The following is a 21,393-nucleotide window of genomic DNA, read 5'->3' as shown; positions in this document are numbered from 1 at the left end:
TTTATTTATTCATTCATTCATGCGTTCATTAATGCGTTTATTCATTCGTTCATGTATTTCTTTCTTTCTTTCTTCCTTTCTTTCTTTATTCATTCATCTATTTATTTATTTATCTATCTATTTATCTAGTCATTCCGTTTGTGCGTACGTGGGCTTGTTCATTGGTTTATTGGTTCGTTCGTTCGTTCGTAATTTCTTTCAGTCAGTCAGTCAGTCAGTCAGTCAGTCAGTCACTCAGTCACTCAGTCAGTCAGCGAGCGAGCGAGCGGGCCGGCCTGTCGGTCGGTCGTTCGTGCGCTCGTTTGTTATTTTGTTCGTTCGTTCATGCGTCCGTCAATTTGTTTGTTCGTTCGTTCGTTTGTGCGTTCGAGCTTTTCTGCGTTCGTCATCATCATCATCATCATCATCATCATCATCATCATCATCATCATCATCATCATCATCATCATCAACATCATCATCAACAACAACAACAACAACATCATCATTATTATAATCGTCATCATTATCATCATTTTTTTATATTTCATTTCTTTATATATTTTGTATTATTTGTACTGTGTTATATTAAATGCATATTATGTTAATGCTGCCACGTTAAAACAAAATGCATGTTGAATGAAGTTACAAAAATCGATTGGTGATATCGTCACATAGCAGGAGGAAGGGTGCCTTGGATACTTTATGACATCTCATGCCGACAGGGTGATTGATGTCGGTGTGTCAAGCTACATTGTCCTGTTTATTGGACCCTTAATGCGATAAAGCCGCTTTTAATAATGGTGCTGTTATTTCTATTGCTTCACAATACGAGACTGCGAAAACAAATGCCACAGGTTATTTATTTGACTCTTTCTTTGTTTCAATTTATATTAAAAGTATATTGATTATCTGAAGTGTGACTGTCTTTAGTTTGAAGATTTAATACGAAATTACATAAAAACTATAGTTGTTAATTTACTCAAGCAATTGACTCTTCAACATGTGTTTTTTTTTTATGAAACTACGATAATGGTAGCAAGAAGTATCCCGTTTTTAACGATGCTAGGTACATATCCCGATCGTTAGATAGATAGACTTTTATTTTCCTCCATTCACGGAGAGCATAACATATAATACAAGCAAGGAAGTACAATAAAGTATATACACACACATGAGATCATAAATGAAACAACTCAATACATTCAGTTAGATTATTTACAAAGATAAGTATAACTAACTATGTAGATGATAAATAATTGTTAATTCCTAATGAGAATAATCACATTGAAATAATAATTAAAATCATATTTTGTTCAGTGTAACTTATTCGCCGAGGATATATCTTAAAGCGAAAGCGAAAATAAAGACATAATAGACGAATATACTTAACATGTGTCATAGGTTTTGCCTTCCACGGAAGGCTGCTATATAGTGTTAAAATACACTAATATAGATTGGATAGACATGTCAACATATGTGTAAAAAACACAAAAGACACACAAAACCTGGCTCAGAGCGTCTAACACTAGTTCAGGATGCAAACAGCAGCCTTGCACAGTTTAAAATGCACAAAATATGAGTCAACAGTTTCAGATATCATTTTCAGCAACGATGCACTTTGTTCTAAGCCACTTAAGTGGATGAAGCGCGAGAATTAAGGTTGAAATAAAACGTTATATTTAAATTACAGATTTTTTAAGTTTTAAGTCGCATATCAAACCCATCAAATGTTTTGTGTAGTGTATTGTATATTTACGTATGACAGTTTGAAGTCTTGCTGATATAATTTATAAATCATTAAAAAGGGCATATAATATTTCCCGTGCACTTTTATACACTAAATTATAGTATTTGCCGGGAAAGAAAACCATATAGGAATATCGAGAAAATGAATGCAAAAGTGTTATCAAACTAAACACTTTTGTGCGTACATATAACTTGAACTACATTAAGCACTGTTATATTCACCCTAATATCAGTCATGGCATACGTGTTTGTAGCATACGCCTGTTCTCAAAAATTGAACTATATGGTATTTAAGTATTTCATTTAGAAACAGTTGTCTTTCCACACATTCTAATCACACATGTATGACTACTTGCGTTTCTTAAATGGACAATCTAACCTGTACTTTACGACAGAAAATTTAAGTCAGACTAATATATAACGGAGCCGGTCGATGTCTGATCTATATGAATGAACTTGACGCTCAAATGGATAAGATTTAGGGATCACAACCAATTTAAGTCAGACTAATAGCCGGCCGATGTCTGATCTATATCAGATAACTTTACGCTCAAAAAGATAAGAAAGGAATCACCACAGCAGGTTGCTAATACACAGTGTAGACTTCCGCTGTTTTATTGTTGAAACATGTTTGTTTAGAAAGCATGGCCAAAATAATATCGAATCCAATTTTGAAATAAAAAATCGTCTGAAAATAGCGCCGTTGACTTGTTAATTGAAAGGTATAGATGACATCACAGAAGTGATTTTCTAGACACCTGGAGACAACTGAGGACGACACATACAATTAAGTAAATAATAAAACAACTAATAAGCATCCTATGGAGGCAGATGATATCTTACTTAAAAGTCAACAGATAAGTTGAGGCTAAAAATCGTATTTTATTAAGGAATATAATTGCATCTCTGTCCAATTAGATGTCTTGCAAGCGAATGTTTATTTCAAATGTAGTATGTGCTGTGATAGAAACCAACTTTGCGCATAAATTATTAAGTTATTTAATAACGTGCCTTTAACGTTGTCTCGTCTTTGAGAGTTTAAACTTGTATTATACTGTGAAAAGCACCCATGGTACGTCACCGATGTTATTTCTATTTAATTTTAGTAATTTACACTATTTCAATTTAGAACGTTTTTTAATTTTTTTTTTAGTTTGTATGTTTGTTACAACTATATATTTAAAAAGAAAATTAATACATTTAATGGAGGGAGGGAGGAGGAGGGAGGGACTGGGCGAGGGAGTGGAGGGAGGTGAGGTGAGGGAGGGAGGGTAGGGATGGAGGGAGGGCCGGGATGGTGGGTTGGAGTTGAGGGACGTGCTGGGAGTTTAACTGATGTCCTTTTGCTTTTCTTTCTTTCTTCTCTCCGTCCTTCCTTCATTCCTCCTTCCTTCCTTCTTCCTTCCTGCCTTCCTGCCTGTCCTTCCTTCCCTCCTTCCGTCCTTCCTTCCTCCTTCCTTCCTTCCTATCCCTTCTTCGCTCGGCACTGCACTTCCGTTCCCTTCCGTCATTCCTTCCTTCCTTCCGTCCTTCCGGTCCTTCCTTACCTTCCTGCCTTCCTTCTTCCTTCCTTCCTTCCTTCCGTCCTTCCCTTCCTTCACTTCTATCCTTCCTTCTTTCTTCCTTCCTGTATATTTTCTCTCTTTCTTTCTTGTGCTGTAGTTTCTTTCTGGATGGAGGTATGGACGGATGGATGGATAGATGTATAGAAGAACAAACGACGAACTCATGAACAAACGAACGAACCAATGAACAAACGCACGAACGCACAAAGTAACGAAAAAAAACGGACGGACGAAGGGATGGAAAGATTAATGAACATCAATACCTAAATGAATGAATAAATGCATGAACGAACGAACGAATGAATGATCGAACGAAACGAACAAACGAAAAAAAGAATTAACCAAAAAACAAACCAAAAAAGAACGAAATAACAAAAGAACAAACAAACGAACAAACAAACGAACGATCCGAGGAACGAACCAACCAACAAACAATAAACAAACGCACGAACGCACAAACGAACAAACACACGGATGGACGAACTGACGGACGGATGGAAGGATAAATGAATGAATTAATTAATAATAAGATAAATAGATGGGTAAATAATTAAAAAAAATAATTAAATAAAATTACGTTCATACTTTTTGTTTGTTATTATTTTTGCCATTGCATACTTAAATATAATTTAACTACATGTATCAACAAATGCATAGTGTTTTTCAATATTATGAATCTATTGTACATTTCACAGGTATTACAAATAAACCACGCGGTAACAATATAGATTCACTTTAGCATTTATTATATTCAATCTTAAAATGTTCTTAATTCCTTGAATAAAATTAATTTTTGCATTCCATAGTTCACATATTTATTAAGTTAAAGACCTAAAAGGGCGTTTTTCTACATTATTTTCAATAAATAATCGAGAGATCGAGATACCGTGACCTAATCCCTTTTCCTTCGTTATCTATACATTAACTATTTATTTATAGATCTTTTGTCCAGGTTATCTACAGGCTAACCCCATACCAAATGGTATGATGGTAATACCATTGCCTGTCCGTACAAGCTAACTCCGTTATTCTAAGGCCTGTTGAACAGACTAACTCGATTCGTATCGGGTGGAAAAACATAAAACCTTTTGCCTTAACCATCGTTACGCGAGTTGTTATGTAGGCAGGGGTATGATCGAGCTACTCTCGTAACCATTCGAATCTTTTTGTGGATGTTTTGATCCCCTTGCAATCATAGAATAACATTATCCAAACAGAGAACAGCAGATTTAAATATAGTCCTTCGTGGAGGTTGCCATGAACGATTTCCACATTGCTATATCTAAATAATATGGATAAAATCTTAAAGGAGTTATATTTTGTTGAAAGGTTTTAATCGAATTTGAAGCCTACCTTAAAGTCCATCAGAATAATAGAAACATAAAAACGTCAAATTTAAACCGTAGCTAATTACGTTAAACGATGAACAGAATCGTAGCAATACAGCTTGCAATTGGAATTGTATCTTTAGGCTTCTTGAAGGTAGATGTCACTTTAAAAATCAAGCAGCTTGTACATTGTCAAGCATCTCTATCATGCGGACGGATACCAATTTAGTATCCAACGTAGATTATATGGCGAGGAAACGATTATTCATGTCTCTACTTATTAAATGTATCGCATATACTCAGACTGACCATATTGATATAAACTAAGGATACTTTTTGTCGAAAACATAAATCATACAATGCTTCCATTGACAAAGAGGCACGTTAGTCGCAACATTGTAAACTGCGTAAATAAGTATTCTTGGAGAAGCAATAAAAGCAAGACGTTACTAATGTTATTATACATGCTTTTATTGCGTCATTAATGCAACGCGTTATTAAATTAACATATTAATAATACTTTTATAAAGAGTAATACAAACGGCTTGTAAGAACATTGGTGTGCAGTTAAGTAATCTTTTTAATGGCGATGTTATGCACTACTGTTGTCCTCTTTCCACTAGTGCATGTACACCATTACAACAAATACTGTTCGTAAATGATTTCTACGGCATAAGCTTTTTCTCCAATTGCATGGGATACGTTATTATTTACGAATGTTTAAAACGGTGTATATATCCGACATATAATACAATTATAAAAAATGATGTAGTTTGCTTAAACGATAAATACCTATTTGTATTAAGCTTTTGTATTTTAAAGAATTCGATCGTTTTGGGTGTTATAGATTTCGATGATTTCCTCCAGTTAACCACCGTAAAATGACAGATTGTTTTTAGTATGCTTTTAAGTTTATAAATAATGCACATCAATAAAACAGTTATTTTGATTGACGATAAAAACCATATATATATATTATATTTATATATATTTTTGTTCAATTATGAAATTAATGATAAATACTTGTGCAATCGAAATTATAACTATAATTATGTGACACTCTTCCTCATGTGTTGGGCATCGCATTTCATGTGCAGAGTTTCAACAATTGTCTTTGTTTATTTATAAGGTCAGTGATTACAATGTTATTATTCGTGCACTACGATAATTTTATCATAAATCTAAGCTTATCCGTGTACAGTCAACACGGAAAACATTTTATAGGAAGTTGTTGTTACAAGTATTTAAGTTATCAAATGAAGCATCAAACATATTTCTATATATTTCCGAGTTAGAGTTTTTATACATAAAAACCAGTGACATAAACTAGGTGTTTATTAATTGACAAAATACAAAAGCAACCATCGGAAAATTCTTCAGAAATGAAACGGTACATATTTTTTATTCGTCACATGATTTTAATTCAAATCTAACAACTTGTAAACACTGAAGACATTGTTATAATAACATGCTAAAAAAATATTGAAGTACGTATCTTAAGCAATATATTTTATTTTAACGTTCAATAACTCCCCCCCCCCCTCCAACGTTGATATATATACGCTTTTTATGAAATCAATACCTGTCAGTAATTATCTTCAGACATTGATTTTACACTTATTGACATCAGCGTACCATGGGGTTATAAAAACCACACGCGACGATTTGCCTAGTGATCAGAAAAAAAACCTTCTTTCAGATTCCTTCGCGTGATCTTTTCATAGAATATAAGAAGATATTGTTAAAAACTTCCTTGATCATAACATGTTGACACCATAAGTAAATCTAAAGACTAGTCACGCAAATGTGCAAACGCGAAAATGACGGACATGGCCTTGTTACACTAATTGTTGAAAAGATTGTCGATATTGATTCATGTAACCGTAGCACGTACTGGATTGAATTAAATAATAAAAAAATGTTATTTTCAAGGGAATAGGAAACACTGCGTTAGGCTGATCGTCGACAAACAAATCCGCCTATCAACGAGAAATTGTTTATATAAGCAACAGCAAAAAACCACGTTGGAAATGGTCGGTGCAGTTTTTTAATCAACTTCTTTTTTCCTAATTGACTGAAGGTCGATTGTGAAAAGACATTTTATGCAAACATTTTTACGTCACTTCCAGTATTACCAAGTACAAATATGAAAAATGCAAAACGTTGCGCCGTAAATTTATGCTTTTATGTCCGAACTCTTGAAGCAAATCATGTTTGTGTGTTGATTAAACTAAAAAAGTAAAAATAATAATTCGAATCAGTTTAGAACTTTTTTAATACGGGTGGCGGAATCAGTCACTTTCAAAATCCGTCTGTATATAATATAGGCATAAATTATAGCTTAATATGTGTCAATTACCAAATCTTAAAAATGGGCCGTTCAAAACCATGCATTTTAAAATCATCCAAATACCCAAATGTGGTTGAGTTAGGAATAACACATATATACGTGTTTAGCATAGCTTTCATTTTAGCATTGTGCTGAGAAAACCTGGTTCAATGCATGTGCGTAAAGTGTCATCCCAGATTAGTCTGTGCAGTTCGCACAGGCTAATCAGGGACGACACTTTTCGCCAAAACTTGATTTTCGGAAAGGAGGGACTTCATTGAAACTAAAAATACCATTAAAGTGGAAAATGTCGTCCCTGATTAGCCAGATTCGCACAGGCTAATCTGGGACGACACTTTACGCACATGCATTAAGCCCAGTTTTCTCAGGACAAGGCTCATTTGATTGTCATGTTGACCCTTTAAATCTTGGAATGTTAGAAAATATAATTGTACACACTTTATATTGACAAGGTTAAAGTCGAATTAGTAATTGATACACTGCAAAACGCAACAACAACTTATTGTAACTGAAACGTTTACCGGTAGTCTACACAATTTAGGTGACAGTTTCAATAATAAGCTTAAATAATGTTATATAAGCTGTGTGCAAAACTAAACAACTGTACTTTATACAAATTTTAAATAAGACCATCGTTGGTTGGTGCAGTGTTCTCTTATTAAAAGGGACAACGATGTGTTTCACAGCTTGACAGATGCATAGATCTTAATTCCATACAGTAAACATTGTTGTACACAAAGAACCAATTTTGATACGTAAATGCAAAAATAGAATAATTTCGCTATCGATAGCTAAATGACATTATTAATTATAATTTTAATCCGGCAAACAACAGTTAAAAGAGAGGAAATCCTGGATTCAGAAAGTACAACCGGCAGACCGGAAGTAATTATTTTGTCTTGGTCGAATACCATCCATCCATAGCGTATACAATTGCGAGAATGTCGATAATATACAGAGTCAAACGCATTACGGACGCACGAAAACCGTGCAAATGCATAAAACACGGGAGACGGAAAACTACAACGGGCGAGGCATGGTATGGTATTGCGCGAGGGGGGTTAGAGGGTTAGGGTTAGGGTTTGGGTTAGTGTTAGGGGTCGTGTTAGGGTTTGGGTAAGCCTAAACCCAACCCTAACCCTAACCCTAACCCGACCCCTAACCCTAACCCTAACCCTAACCTTTTTTGGGGGTTATCACCCCTGACCATGCCTCGTCCGTTGTAGTTTTCCGTCTCCCATAAAACACACGATGAACGCACGTTGTTATTCCGACCACCAAGCGTCCGAGTAACGATGCACGCACGTCGGGTGTTTAATAAGCGAGAGGGTTTGAAAAACAATAAACGTGTGTTATAATTAGGTTATTTATAAGGTTTTATAATTAGGTTTATAATTAGGTTAGGTTATTTATAATAAATAAGCATATTTATTAAATGGACCATAGTGTGTGCTACAAACACAATTATAAATGGATTTTTGTTCCTGAAAAGATTCATAAATAAATTGAAAGATTGTCTATTTAATGTGTCTCGTTCTGTGAAAGCTGGTCATAATGCATGTGCGTAAAGTGTCGTCCCAGATCAGAGACGACACTTTCCGCTTTTATGGTATTTTTAATTTTGAGAAAGTCCCTCCTTACCAAAAATCAAGTTTATGCGGAAAATGTCGTCCCTGATTAGCCTGTGCGGACTGCACAGGCTAATCTGGGACGACACTTTACGCACATGTATTATGCCCAGTTTTATCAGAACAAGACACATTAATACAAAGAAAAGAATATAGAGAGGCTTTAGTGTTGCATTCTGTTTGCATGTACCATAATAAGGTAATGTCAATGTCAAACAGCATATTCTTGCATATACCTCTTTAAAACAGTATTATTGCGTTATGATCTGTTCACTGAATTTAACATGTTTTCAATAGGTAAAAAGACGCAACGACGTCAATTTCAGATACAATATTGGCGACATTTCATTGCCTTGAAAACCTGTCAAGTGACAGTAATAGATACACTACTAATATTATTAACCCATTTAGTGAACTCTCCCATCGTTCTAAATTGGATCAATTTATTTCCAAAAGAAGGTATGTCTAGTATATTTTTTCTATATTTAGAATATTTCTTACAGAAATTCCTTTCAGCAAACAGCGCAGACCCTGATGTCTCATCATGCGGCGTCTCATCTGGGTCTACGCTGTTTGCCAAGGCATTTTTCTACACGCTAGGCATATATTTTTTGTTAAAGAATTACCACAGACGTGAAAAGGAAATACACTTACATTGACCGACGAATTATCCAATCTATCGAATTAGGTGTTACCTTCGATCATTGTTAAAACGTCATTCACGGAGATATAATATTACAATAGCCATTTTCATGGTTCTGTTTAAGTAATGTGTACATGAAATGACTATCCAAAAATTCCTAATGTATGTCTAATTAATTATTTGAATTTGTATGATTTATCACATTTTTCAGATTAGATTGAAGTATTAGAAATCACTGAATAGTTTTTGCAAACTTTTCATTGTAGAATCGTAACAATACGTGTTTATCTCTTGATTAATGCTTAATTCCCGTCAAGTCTAAACGTTTAACGACAGAGCCAGATGAAAGCAATACAATTACAAACCATGAAACGCTTTAATATTTTTAAAATCCAAGTTTCATCAATAAACATAGCGAATCATTCCCATCGGTCCGAACAAGTTTCATCGTTGCTTGATTATTTAAACTCCTCCGCAGTTATTTTAAATAGGTGTTTTTCATTGAATGTTAATAACAAGCACACCACACACTTCATAATGCTCATTTGATGACTGTAATATTAATTCGTAATTGATTGCTTTTTTAACTTTTATGTTAGGCATAAACATATTCATTCCTGACAGCTATTATGTGATAAGTCATAAATTATAATGCACACAATCATTGATGCGTTCCATTAAACAAATATTAATTTAGTCTTGTATTGCCAACTTAAGTCAGCACTGTACTCATTATGTTTCTAAAGTTCTGAAGGTTTTTATCAGCTGATTTACGACAGCCAGCTTGAATTACCAACAAAAATCGCCATCCAGCTAATTGCCATTTCTCCAGAGAAGAGATAGGCTGCATGAAAATCTAACAACAGAGATTACTAAAAACATACACGGCGACAGTGTTAATGATTGAATGGAAGTCAAGTTTTATATTAATTAAAACACACTGTAAAACACATGTTTTTGATATTAAAATTGGTGTCGTAGGTCATAAAACGTGCAACAGAAAAAGTTAAAGCAGTTTAACGACAAACCGCAATTCATAGCTTCATTATTGCATGTAACAGACAGTAAACAAAGCGTTGATATCGTCACATATATTTTAAAGACATTCTGTGGTTAAATAACCCCATCACCAAACAGTTTTTGGTCATTCATTCATTAAGAAGTTTAGACAGACACTGCGGTTACAAAAATAAACCATAAACGGAATTATACAACAATAATTTTTTTCCAAACATGGTCTAAATATTGAAATCCATTTGTTATTAAACATGATTTTGTGGACGAAACACTTACTTAAACGAGGAAATGCGCCGCTGAAGAATGTTTCAATAAGCCTAAAGTATTCATATCCGACCTAAACGAATGGAGACAGTTACGTACAATACCAGTTTATTTCTTGGCGTTTTTCTTCATGAATTGGCTTAGTACACTACGCCACATAAACACGTACTCTAAAAGGACTAAAGTTAATTTTACTTTAATGATTAAATGACTATAAAACGATGAAAATTATAATCCCTGTTGCATGACAAGAAAACTCAAACTTTAACTGTTGGATGTTTATTCATTGCCAATGTTTTGACAACAATGTAATCAATAAATAAATAATGCCTTTATATAATAACAGCATTGCCTTGGCACATTGAAGAACGTTGAACACTTAATGACCGCTTGGTATTCATTTGTGTAATGTTAGTAAAAATAAATCAATATATATACGCTTTGCGTTTCATGTAAGATTGATAGAACCCTGACGCCGTGCGATTAATACAGGAGAGTAAATCCACTTCCATTGTGTGACGCTTTTAAAGACCTGGCCTGTTTCAAGATTCTGTGATAATAGACGGTAAAAATACGGTCAACACTGTATATGCATACTAAAATAATCTGGAATGAATATTGATGACCAGAAGCTAAAGTTTAATCCAGAAAATCAAAGATAATACAAAGACAGACACTTATAAATTGCATTATGTATTTGTACTTGTGGAACATGTGACCGGAATGATCAATAACATATGAAATGCCAATAGTTAACAGTTGCATGTCTCTTAAATCAAACTAACTAAATTGCATTTCTTGTTGATAAAAAGTGTCTATTTTCTTTTTTTTCTACGTCGATAAGCATTCATTAGCTATGTGTGCATTAAAAAAACTAAAACTGTCGATTTGTAGTTTTCTGTCTGATAATTCAATAATATACAGGGCATGAAATGATCATTTAAGCAATTTGTTGTATTGTTACACGTTTGAATTGCGAACTTGGTGACATACACTCACTTTGCATGTTATACAAAATGACAATTTTTACAAATGCTGGATTGCTATTATTTAGACGACAATCACTTATTTTACTGAATGCATCTGGCCTTTGCTTTCTAATATCCAAACCAATATTTGCATCTGTTAATTTGTGATTGTTAAACAGCAACCTTAGATTATCGGATGGTTTGAAGACTTTGATTATCGATTTAGTTCGTCTTCAATTAAAAACTAAATGTACGAGGGATGATACATTTTTTTTTCAATTTTATTTACGTCCGATTCATTTAAAACTCTTGACCAAATATTGTTTTAATTTCACAACCAATTCAATAAAGAAATTACTTGAATGACACATCATCAAATACAAATGAATCCTTTCTGGTTACTGCTTACTTATGGACAACAAAATAACAGTTTGTTGTGTCGAAATGCCGTGAGGAATATGTTTACTGTTATGTTTCCTGTGTATTATGTTATTCCGTGCGATGATTATACAGTTCAGGCAAGATCATGTTTGTACCAGGTCATTTATAGATTTAAAGAATATGGCTTTAGGAACGTCAAAACATGTGAATGTTGCATAAATATATATTATTCGACTGGACAATCTTATGCGAATTCACAACACACATCTGAATATATTTTTATGAACATATAGAAGTACTGAAATCGTTCCGATGGTTGGATATACAATAGCAAACACAGATTGACGAAGACAACCTGATCGCTGGTAGGAATCGAGACTCGTCGTGAACTTATTAATTCACGATTTAATTATGTCTAAAATTTATTTCTGTAGTGTAAACGAATGTCATCTACTACCCGAACAATACAGTATTGACAATATATATCTTATAAATTTTACACATGTCTTGATAGCATATGTATTTCAGTAAAATCAACGTTGAATTAAGTTGTTAACGATTAAAAAGGCTAGCTAACAGTTTGGCAAAATGATAAAGGGTAAAATGAAACTCCAGAAATAGTATCAGGATCGAAAACAATTGTTTACCCCCATTAGTCTTTAAGTAGTCTTAAGGTTCTTGACTGGACCCGTTCCTTCCTCTTTGGAAGAAGTCAGACAGTCTTATTGGATGTCGAGTGCTCCACAGAAGTTCAAGTAACCTCTGGTGTCCCTCAAGGCTCTGTCCTTGGACCACTTCTCTTTCTGATCTATATAAATCAACTCCCTTCTTCTGTCACCAAATCCGATGTCCGCCTCTTTGCAGATGATACGGCTATTTACATTACTGTCGACTCTCTCTCAGATTGCGCATCCTTGCAGCAAGACCTTGACAAGCTACAGGAATGGGAACAAGAGTGGGACATGGAATTTAACCCCTCCAAATGCCAGGTCCTACACATCACAAGGAAACACAACGGCATTAAACACAGTTAATTTATCCATGGCCAGGCTCTTGAATCCGTCTCTGATGCTGAATATCTTGGACTCGATCTCTCTTCTGACCTCAGCTATAAAAAACACATTGACAGAATCACCAAAAATGCAAACAAATCACTAGGCTTCATTAAAAGGAACATTACATACCAAAATAAAAAGGTACGAGAACTCGCATACAAGTCTCTGGTCCGACCACAAGTTGAGTACGCCTCCACTGTCTGGAGCCCATGGACCAAAACTGCCGTTAAGCAAGTGGAAAGCGTGCAGAACCGGGCTGCACGCTGGGTGCAGCGAGATTATTCTCCCTATTCTAGTGTCTCGGCCATAGTACAAGATCTAGGCTGGAGATCGCTTGCAGATCTTAGAAATGACAGCCGGCACATCATGTTTTACAAAATCTACCACAACCTTGTTGCCATACCTCTCCCACAATATATACAAGCACCAATCCGCTTCACTAGACACATGCACCCACTATATCTACAAAAGGTACAGACAGGATCACTCTACCACTATTACTCCTTCTTACCACACAGCATCACACTATGGGGCAAGCTCTCGGCTGATATCGCTACCCTACCGGATCTAGCGAAGAGGGCAGTATCAAATGTGCGGTACTAGTCTCTTATGTGATGTTTTTTAACGCTCACTTTTAACTGTCACTTTCACCCAACTCTTTTAACCACTTGATTTCTCTCCATTCTTCTGGAGATTTCAAGCTTTTTAGTCTCACTATCCAACAATATTCCTTGTTGGGTCCCTTTTGCTTTTCACTTTCACTAATGTTCCTGACGCGCACCATTTTCCTGCCTATAATACTCGAAAGAGCGGTTGGCAGTGTACAGAGATAGATAGAAGTACAAGCAAGTGACCGATAAACTAAACTTTCTAGTATTTGAAAGACATGTAAATCAGAACCCTACAATATATGTTCCTCAAAGGAATCTACATGATTAGCAACATCACAAGTACAAGACCGACCCAATTGTCCCATTCCGGAATTATCTAGTCTTTATAAAACATATAAATCTATTGGTATAAAAATTAAAAATCTGACATATTTAAAACCCATCAAAATCCCAAACTATTACAATCGTTATTTTTTGGACAATAATATGAATATTTGTGGCGATTCGGAAAACACATATTACACGCGACGTTATTTGAAAGGCATGTCAAACTCACAAATTGACCTTAAAGGGACCTTTTCGCAGATTTTGGCATGTATTGAAGTTTGTCATTAAATGTTTTATATTTTTAAATGTAAACATTGTGTCTAAAAAGCTATAATAAAAAAAACAAGAATAAAAGTGCATATGACACCGTTTTCTGTATTTAAAACAAACGTAAAGATAAATAAAGATACATTTCAACCTAATATGTTGCTAAATCCTAACATTTAATTTATTTATTTTAAAATATATCTTCAACGATTTAAACGTTACTTTCGTGGTATCAAACACCATGCCATTCTCACAATGAGGAAAATTGATGTGTGCAATATGTCAAAAACAATTTGTGGCAAGAGAAACAAAACATTTACCCATACGTTCATTACATTCAAACCATATAATCAAATTACATGTATTAGATACTTTTGGTAAAGAAGTACCGTACCTCACTAATTTTCCTTATGTAGATGGCGTGTTCTTATGTTCTATGTTTAGGTTCCAAATGATGTTTTGTCATTATTCAAACTTGTTCGCATCCATTGATGATGTGTTCTTATTCTAACTGTTAAGCATCCGATTGACGTTATGTTCTTATTCTAACTGTTAAGCATCCGATTGACGTTATGTTCTTATTCTAACTGTTAAGCATCCGATTGACGTTATTTTTTAATTCTAACTGTTAAGCATCAGATTGACGTTATGTTCTTATTATAACTTTGAAGCATCCGATTGACGTTATATTCTTATTCTAACTGTTAAGCATCCGATTGACGTTATGTTCTTATTATAACTTTTAAGCATCCGATTGACGTTATGTTCTTATTATTACTGTTAAGTATCCTATTGGTCTGTTTTCTTATTACAACTTTTAAGTATCCAATAGAAATTGTGTTCCTTTTTTCAATTGTTACGCATCCCATTTACTTGTGCTTATTCTTACTGAGCATCTCGTTGACGTTTTGATAATTTGTTAAAATCGATATGTCAATATTTATTGGTAAAGCTGATTGTCAGTACAACATTGACGCTGTATGGACATTCTACTATATTTCCATTTAATACGTCGAAAGACAAGACACTGATTCAATAATCCATAAATATTACAAGTTACTATTCAGCCTTATCCACATAAATAAATCTTTTTTTATCAGATATAGACCGTCAGCGAGTTAAATAACTTAAACACGTCATATTGATACAATAATAACACTTTTATGTTGGTTTATCGCTCCAATTCAGCGCCAAATTCTTTATTCTATCATAAATTTAATATCTCGATAAAATGGTATCTATAATTCCGTCTTGAAAGAAACGCATTTCGTTACACGCGTCCGTTTGTTTCATTTGCGCGTATTCAGTATCGTACATGCATACTTTCTGAAGGTTATTAGAGCATGTGTTAAAGAATAAAAATGCTAAATGTATATTTTAATAACTTCTATAGATCCACACATTCAGTTTCGAATTACATATAAAGTTGTTTCGACGTGCTGGGAACTTAACCCTTTCTCACTAAGAAGCAAAGTGAAAATGGCTATGTGCAAACAGCATTAAACCAGAACAGCCTGCGAGTAACTCACAGTGTGTTCAGGTTTTATGCTGTTTGCTGCTCATCAGTATCTAAGGTTTGGAGATGAAGCCTTAAAAACTTTAATCTAGTAAGAAAGGTCTTAAATAAGATATAATTTTTAAGGGACTACACATGCGTGAAAATACATATCTAAGTGGTAAAGGGTTAGAAGTTATTCATTCTTTAAAACGTAAACGAAACTTCTTATAAGATTGTAGGTAAAACATATTTTGTTGTAAGGTTCCGCCTGTGCTGTCTATGAATACCTTACATTACATGCATCTTCGTCAATATACTGCTCGGTGATTCACGGACGTCAGCTGCATATATCCTGGGGGGAGGAGGTCAAGGGATAGGGGGTCCACGCGTTTGCCACCGGAGGCGTATTTAAAAAACAAGAATACAGCCAGATAATATCCCCTGTTGTGCATCGTCAAGTATATCTGGAATGTTACGAGTCATGATTTGAAATTGATACATTTACTGTTTTGGGGTGGATAATACCTATGATTTTTCCTACAATTTTCATCTGTCACCTCTAATCATCTTAAATCATTCAATACGTTTAACCCACATAAATGCTGTGATAGGTAAGTCGTGATAGGAACAGGAAAGCCCGGTTTCGGGACGGGACTTGTGTATTAGTCACTTCCTCGAAGAAGTTTTTCATGAAAAAGAAGATGGCGACGCTCATGCCCAGACATGTATTTTTCGCCGTTGTGTACCTTTATTACTTGTATTACTTGATAAAATGCCATTAACTTTCAAGCCATATTGGCAAGAAAGTGATTAGCGTTTATATCGTTTAAGTATCCTCAATATCTGCGAAATTTCTAAGCGGGTCACAAAATTACAGCTCCCGCTTTTCCAGAGGGGTTGGGGGGGGGGGGGGTCAGCTAAAGCATCAAATCAAAATATATTATTTGTTTGTTTCATGATTAGTGTTATTTACGGACATGATAACAAGCAATCACAAGGTTATGCAATAGCTGCACATTTTTTTTTTAGAAAAGTGACACCTGCAGACTGCTTTATTATATAAGCTTCATTAATGTAACGTTAAGCACTGTTACCGCATTGCAGTGCATATCTCCGTTGCTGCCAAACATTCAAAAACATCTTTGTAGCAGTTAATTTGCAATTAATAAACAGCGACGCAAGAGAATGGGCTCTTGTGAATCCTTTTATTCTCGATAAAGTTTAATCTTCAGTTCTAAACTAAATGTGCGAGGGATTACAACAAATTATATTGACCTTTGTTTAGAAGTTACTGTTTCGTCCTTTTCATTTAAATCTTTCGACCCGATACTTTGGAAGTAAATCAACAAATAAAACATATAGATTAAAGGAATTGCACTTCATCAAAGATGAATAGGGCCTTTTTGGAAAATAAATATATTTGGACAACAACAAGTCCAGTTTGTAGTGTCAGAATAAATGCATATCACTTAAATGACGGCATTTTGTAAGTAGTCTATGTTTAGTGGGATGTGTATACAGCATTTTTAACACTCTTTCATTTACCAGGTTCCTTTGTGTTTCTGTCAAAAAAGTACATGTTGCATTACATATATTATGTGACTGCACAATCTTGTATGAATGCACATCAAATATTTATATATGAGTCTTGTTCTGAGAAAATTGGGCTTAATGCATGTGCGTAAAGTGTCGTACCAAATTAACCTGTGCAGTCCGCACAGGCAAATCAGGAACGACACTTTCCGCTTTTATGCTATTTTTAGTTTCAAGGAAGTCCTTCCTTACCGAAAATAAACTTTAGGCGAACGTGTTGTCTTTGATTAGCCAGTGCGGACTGCAAAGGCTAATCTGGGATGACAATTTACGCACATGCATTAAGCCCTGTTTTCTCAGAACAAGCTCATATTTATATGAAGCTTTGATGTTCTTAAAAGGTAACAATTATGTTGAAATACAGTAGCGAAAACTAGATTTACGACGAAAGACTCTGACAACTGCTAGGACTCGAGAATCGTCATTAACCCATGTATGCCTAGTTGACTCTCACATCCTTCTAAATTGGATCAATTTATTTTCAAAATTATGGATGTCTAGTGTATTTATTTCTATATTTAGAATATTTCTTACAGAAATTCCTTGAAGCAAACAGCGCAGACCCTGATGAGACGCCGCATCATGTGTCGTCTCATCTGGGTCTACACGGTTTACCAAGGCCTTTTTTCTAGACGCTAGGCATTAATGGATTAATCGAGATCTACAGACATTGTGGACCTTTTCATAACTACTATGAACAGCTTTGATCTAATTACATGACCGTTTTGATACTGTATTTCTAATACATTGTATGTGAATATTGCTAATCAAGTCATGAGAGCCTCGGTGCATAGAAATAAAGAGTAAAACGAAACCCAAAAAATAATACGAGGAGAGCAAAAATGGTTATTCTTTGTTTGTCAGTTATCAAAGGAATGTTGCCTATTCCTTACATAAACCAAAGAAAACATTTTGCATTAGAAGGATTGAAGCTGCAATAACCGCTTTAGAACGGTCAAAGCTTACATCTCTAAAACGCTTGAAAGACATGCCAAACCTCAAACAAAGCCGCCCAGTGTGTTCTCTTAAAAGGTAAGTGCAAAAGTAGCATGCATAGTTATTCCAAGACCGAAGCAATGGACTAACATTGAATGAGCTAGATTAACACATTTATGCCTAGTGGACTCTCCCATCCTTCTAAATTGGATCAATTTATTTCCAAAATTAGGGATGTCTAGTATATTTATTTCTATATTTGGAATATTTCGTACAGAAATTCCTTTAAGCAAACAGCGCTGACCCTGATGAGACGCCGTATCATGCGGCGTCTCATCTGGGTCTACGCTGTTTGCAAATGCATTGTTTCTAGACGCTAGACATAAATGGGGAAACAAATTACGCAAATCTGTTATTACAAAGTCATCTGACAAAGATGTCAAATGATTTAAAATCCTTTCATACTCACATACTGTGACTCTTGTTAATCTCCTTATTCAACTCTTATTTGCGTCGTGTTCTGAGAAAAATGGGCTTAATGCATATGCGTAAAGTGTCGTCCCAGATTAGCCTGTGCAGTCCGCACAGGCTAAGCAGGGACGACACTTTCCGCTTTTATTGTGTTTTTAGTTTGAAGGAAGTCCCTCCTTACCGAAAATCAAGTTTAGGCGGAAAGTGTCGTCCCTGATTAGCCTGTGCAGACTGCACAGGATGATCTGGGACGACACTTTACGCACATGCATTATACCCAGTTTTCTCAGAACACGACACATTTGTGAGGATTCGGATAACACCACTTACACCCGTAGTAATGTAATATGCATTCATTCTAATCAAACTCACACCACACTGGATGAATGTTTTCATACGGTAGTTTATTCGATATTTTGATTTACGCCAAGTGAGGACTGAAAAGGGTTTGCAACAATCAGATTTGTGAATCGTATTCAATGTACATTGTGGTTTGGAATACAAAGTTAAAAATATTGCAATTATTGGGAGGGGGCAACGTACATGTACACTAATTGTTTAGATGCGCGTTTGACATGAATTCTGCGTCTGCCATAAAGCATGGGTGTATGCAGATTTTCTACAGAGACAATTTGTGTAGATTGCCAAGAAAGACAGCGGATTTCTGCTTCAAGAAATCAATGTGTCCCTTATGAATGTACAACGGTCTCCGGTTGCCTTACAGAAGTACGCATATTCGTAAAATAAGACACAGTGCTCTGTACTTCTCAAACTCTCAGATACATTTTTAACAAATATGTATAGCAATTAAATTCTTTCGAATAATGTACATTACATCTGCAATGATTTAAACGTTACTGTTGGGGTTTCCACCGAACTGACATGTTAACACAACTGTCCAAAATTCAAATGTGCTATATTTCGACGATTCGTTGTTGCCGGGAAAAAACACTTACCAATACCTTCAATATAACCAAAGCAAGTATTAAAATAACATTAAGGAGATTAATTCGGGTTCAACAAAAGAAACAAATACGAAGTTTTCTAAAGTAGATGGAGTGTTCTTATTCTAAATGTGAATCATCAAATTGATGTTGTGTTTTTATTCTGAGTTTAAAACATCCGATTGATTTATTCTGATTAAAACAGTTGATTATCCGGAAGAAATTGTGTTCTACTTGAAATTATTACGCATTCATTTGAGGTTATGTTATTATTCCACTATTGAGCATCCAATCACGATGTATTCTTATTCTCACTTCTAAGTATCCGAAAAAATTTTGTTAAATCGATATGCCAATGTACATTTCTAAAACTAATGTGAATACAGAATTGCGCTGAATAGAAATTCCACTATAACTGTTTGCCGGTATTACTTTAAAGCGAGATTATACGATTTTTTATATGTGTTTAATTGTTATATATTGATAAAATATGTTACAATAACACAAAATAGGCAAGAAAAAATATACATTAAAGCCGAATTTCATAAAATGCAGCAAAGACAAATTAACGCCCGAGCCAATTGTGACGTACATATTTTCCTACAATAACCGAAGCATTCGTCTTTGTATTAGGGTCGGATTTAGTGTTCGTGTGTCGTATGGATAGATATTGTTGCAGGAATTCAAATAAACCGTTAAACTAAGTTTAGATTCACATCGTACATGTTTGGTATACATGCTGGCGAATTCTGTTGTACAGCCGTTTTCAATTTCAAAATTAAATATCTTGTTTATTTCGCATTTTTTCGACAAATGTTCTTCTTAACTTTTATTTTAATTTATATTTATATATTTATAATAAGTTGTTTACACATTTTATATAAATTCATACATTTTTGACAAAATCTTATAATCTCGCTTTAAGAGACCCGACCCTGATTAAAAAACCCATTAGTTTTCACGATAACTATTCAGCCGTCTGTACATACATCGTTCTTTTTGTATCGAATACAGACTATCAGCGGTAGTCCAATATCTTATAACCTTAACACTGATAAAAAATGCACGATGTTTCAAATTTTCCCGCTGTATCCAAACATGCGATAGACTATCGAAAGCCTATAATCTAATATGGTATCCATTACGCCTTGAGATTAAATTGAAATCGTTTTTTTCATCGTTGTTTTCTTGACATCAATGTTTAATTTGCACGTATTCACTATCGTTCACGCATAGTTCCAAAAGGACATTGGAGCATGTGTTTAATATAAAGTGTAATACCTATATTCTGTTAACATATATTCCATATCTTTGTGTCAGCATAAAATTCAATATTAAGCTGGTTCGACCTTATAGGAGCTGTAAAGTAATTCAATCGTTCTAAGCATAAATCATAGTAAAAGTAGAATACCGAACGTCAGTCGGCTGTTTGTAAAGGCAAAATATCGTTTGTTAAAAAGTCTGTGCTGTTTATATGTACCTTACGATACAGGAAACATCGTCATACTGCCTTGTTAGTAATAGTGTTGGTGGAATGTTACAAAGTTTGTTGTATGAGCAAAATAAAAAATATTTATAAGGCTCTTTTCTAATAAAATTATTTTGCATTGTTTGTTTGCTTACCGATTTAAACAAGGCGAAGTTCAAATCGAAATCATATTGCATTTCACACTACTCAAAACAAAGTGTTTTTTTTAATGCTAGACCTTTGTTTATTCAGAGGGGGTAATCAAGTTACAAACAAGATGGCGACGTCCATGCTGAAGCAGGTATTTTTGGTCGTTTTATACCCTATATTACTTGTATTTTTTTCAATTCC

The 21,393-nt window shown here is 34.6% G+C and overlaps 1 protein-coding gene across 1 annotated transcript; it reads right to left on the bottom strand.

Moving 5' to 3' along the window:
- Positions 1 to 3,056: 3,056 nt before the first annotated feature.
- Positions 3,057 to 3,458, bottom strand: LOC127849126 (protein nemuri-like). Its single transcript, XM_052381848.1, has one exon. It carries the CDS (start codon positions 3,456 to 3,458, stop codon positions 3,057 to 3,059), a length of 402 nt encoding a protein of 133 aa, XP_052237808.1.
- Positions 3,459 to 21,393: the final 17,935 nt, after the last annotated feature.

The sequence above is a fragment of the Dreissena polymorpha genome, chromosome 10 (genome assembly GCF_020536995.1).
Source record: "Dreissena polymorpha isolate Duluth1 chromosome 10, UMN_Dpol_1.0, whole genome shotgun sequence".
Classification (NCBI taxonomy): Eukaryota; Metazoa; Mollusca; class Bivalvia; order Myida; family Dreissenidae; genus Dreissena; species Dreissena polymorpha.
The sequence above is the reverse complement of the archived record's forward strand: the minus strand, read 5'-3'. Positions and strand labels throughout refer to the sequence as shown.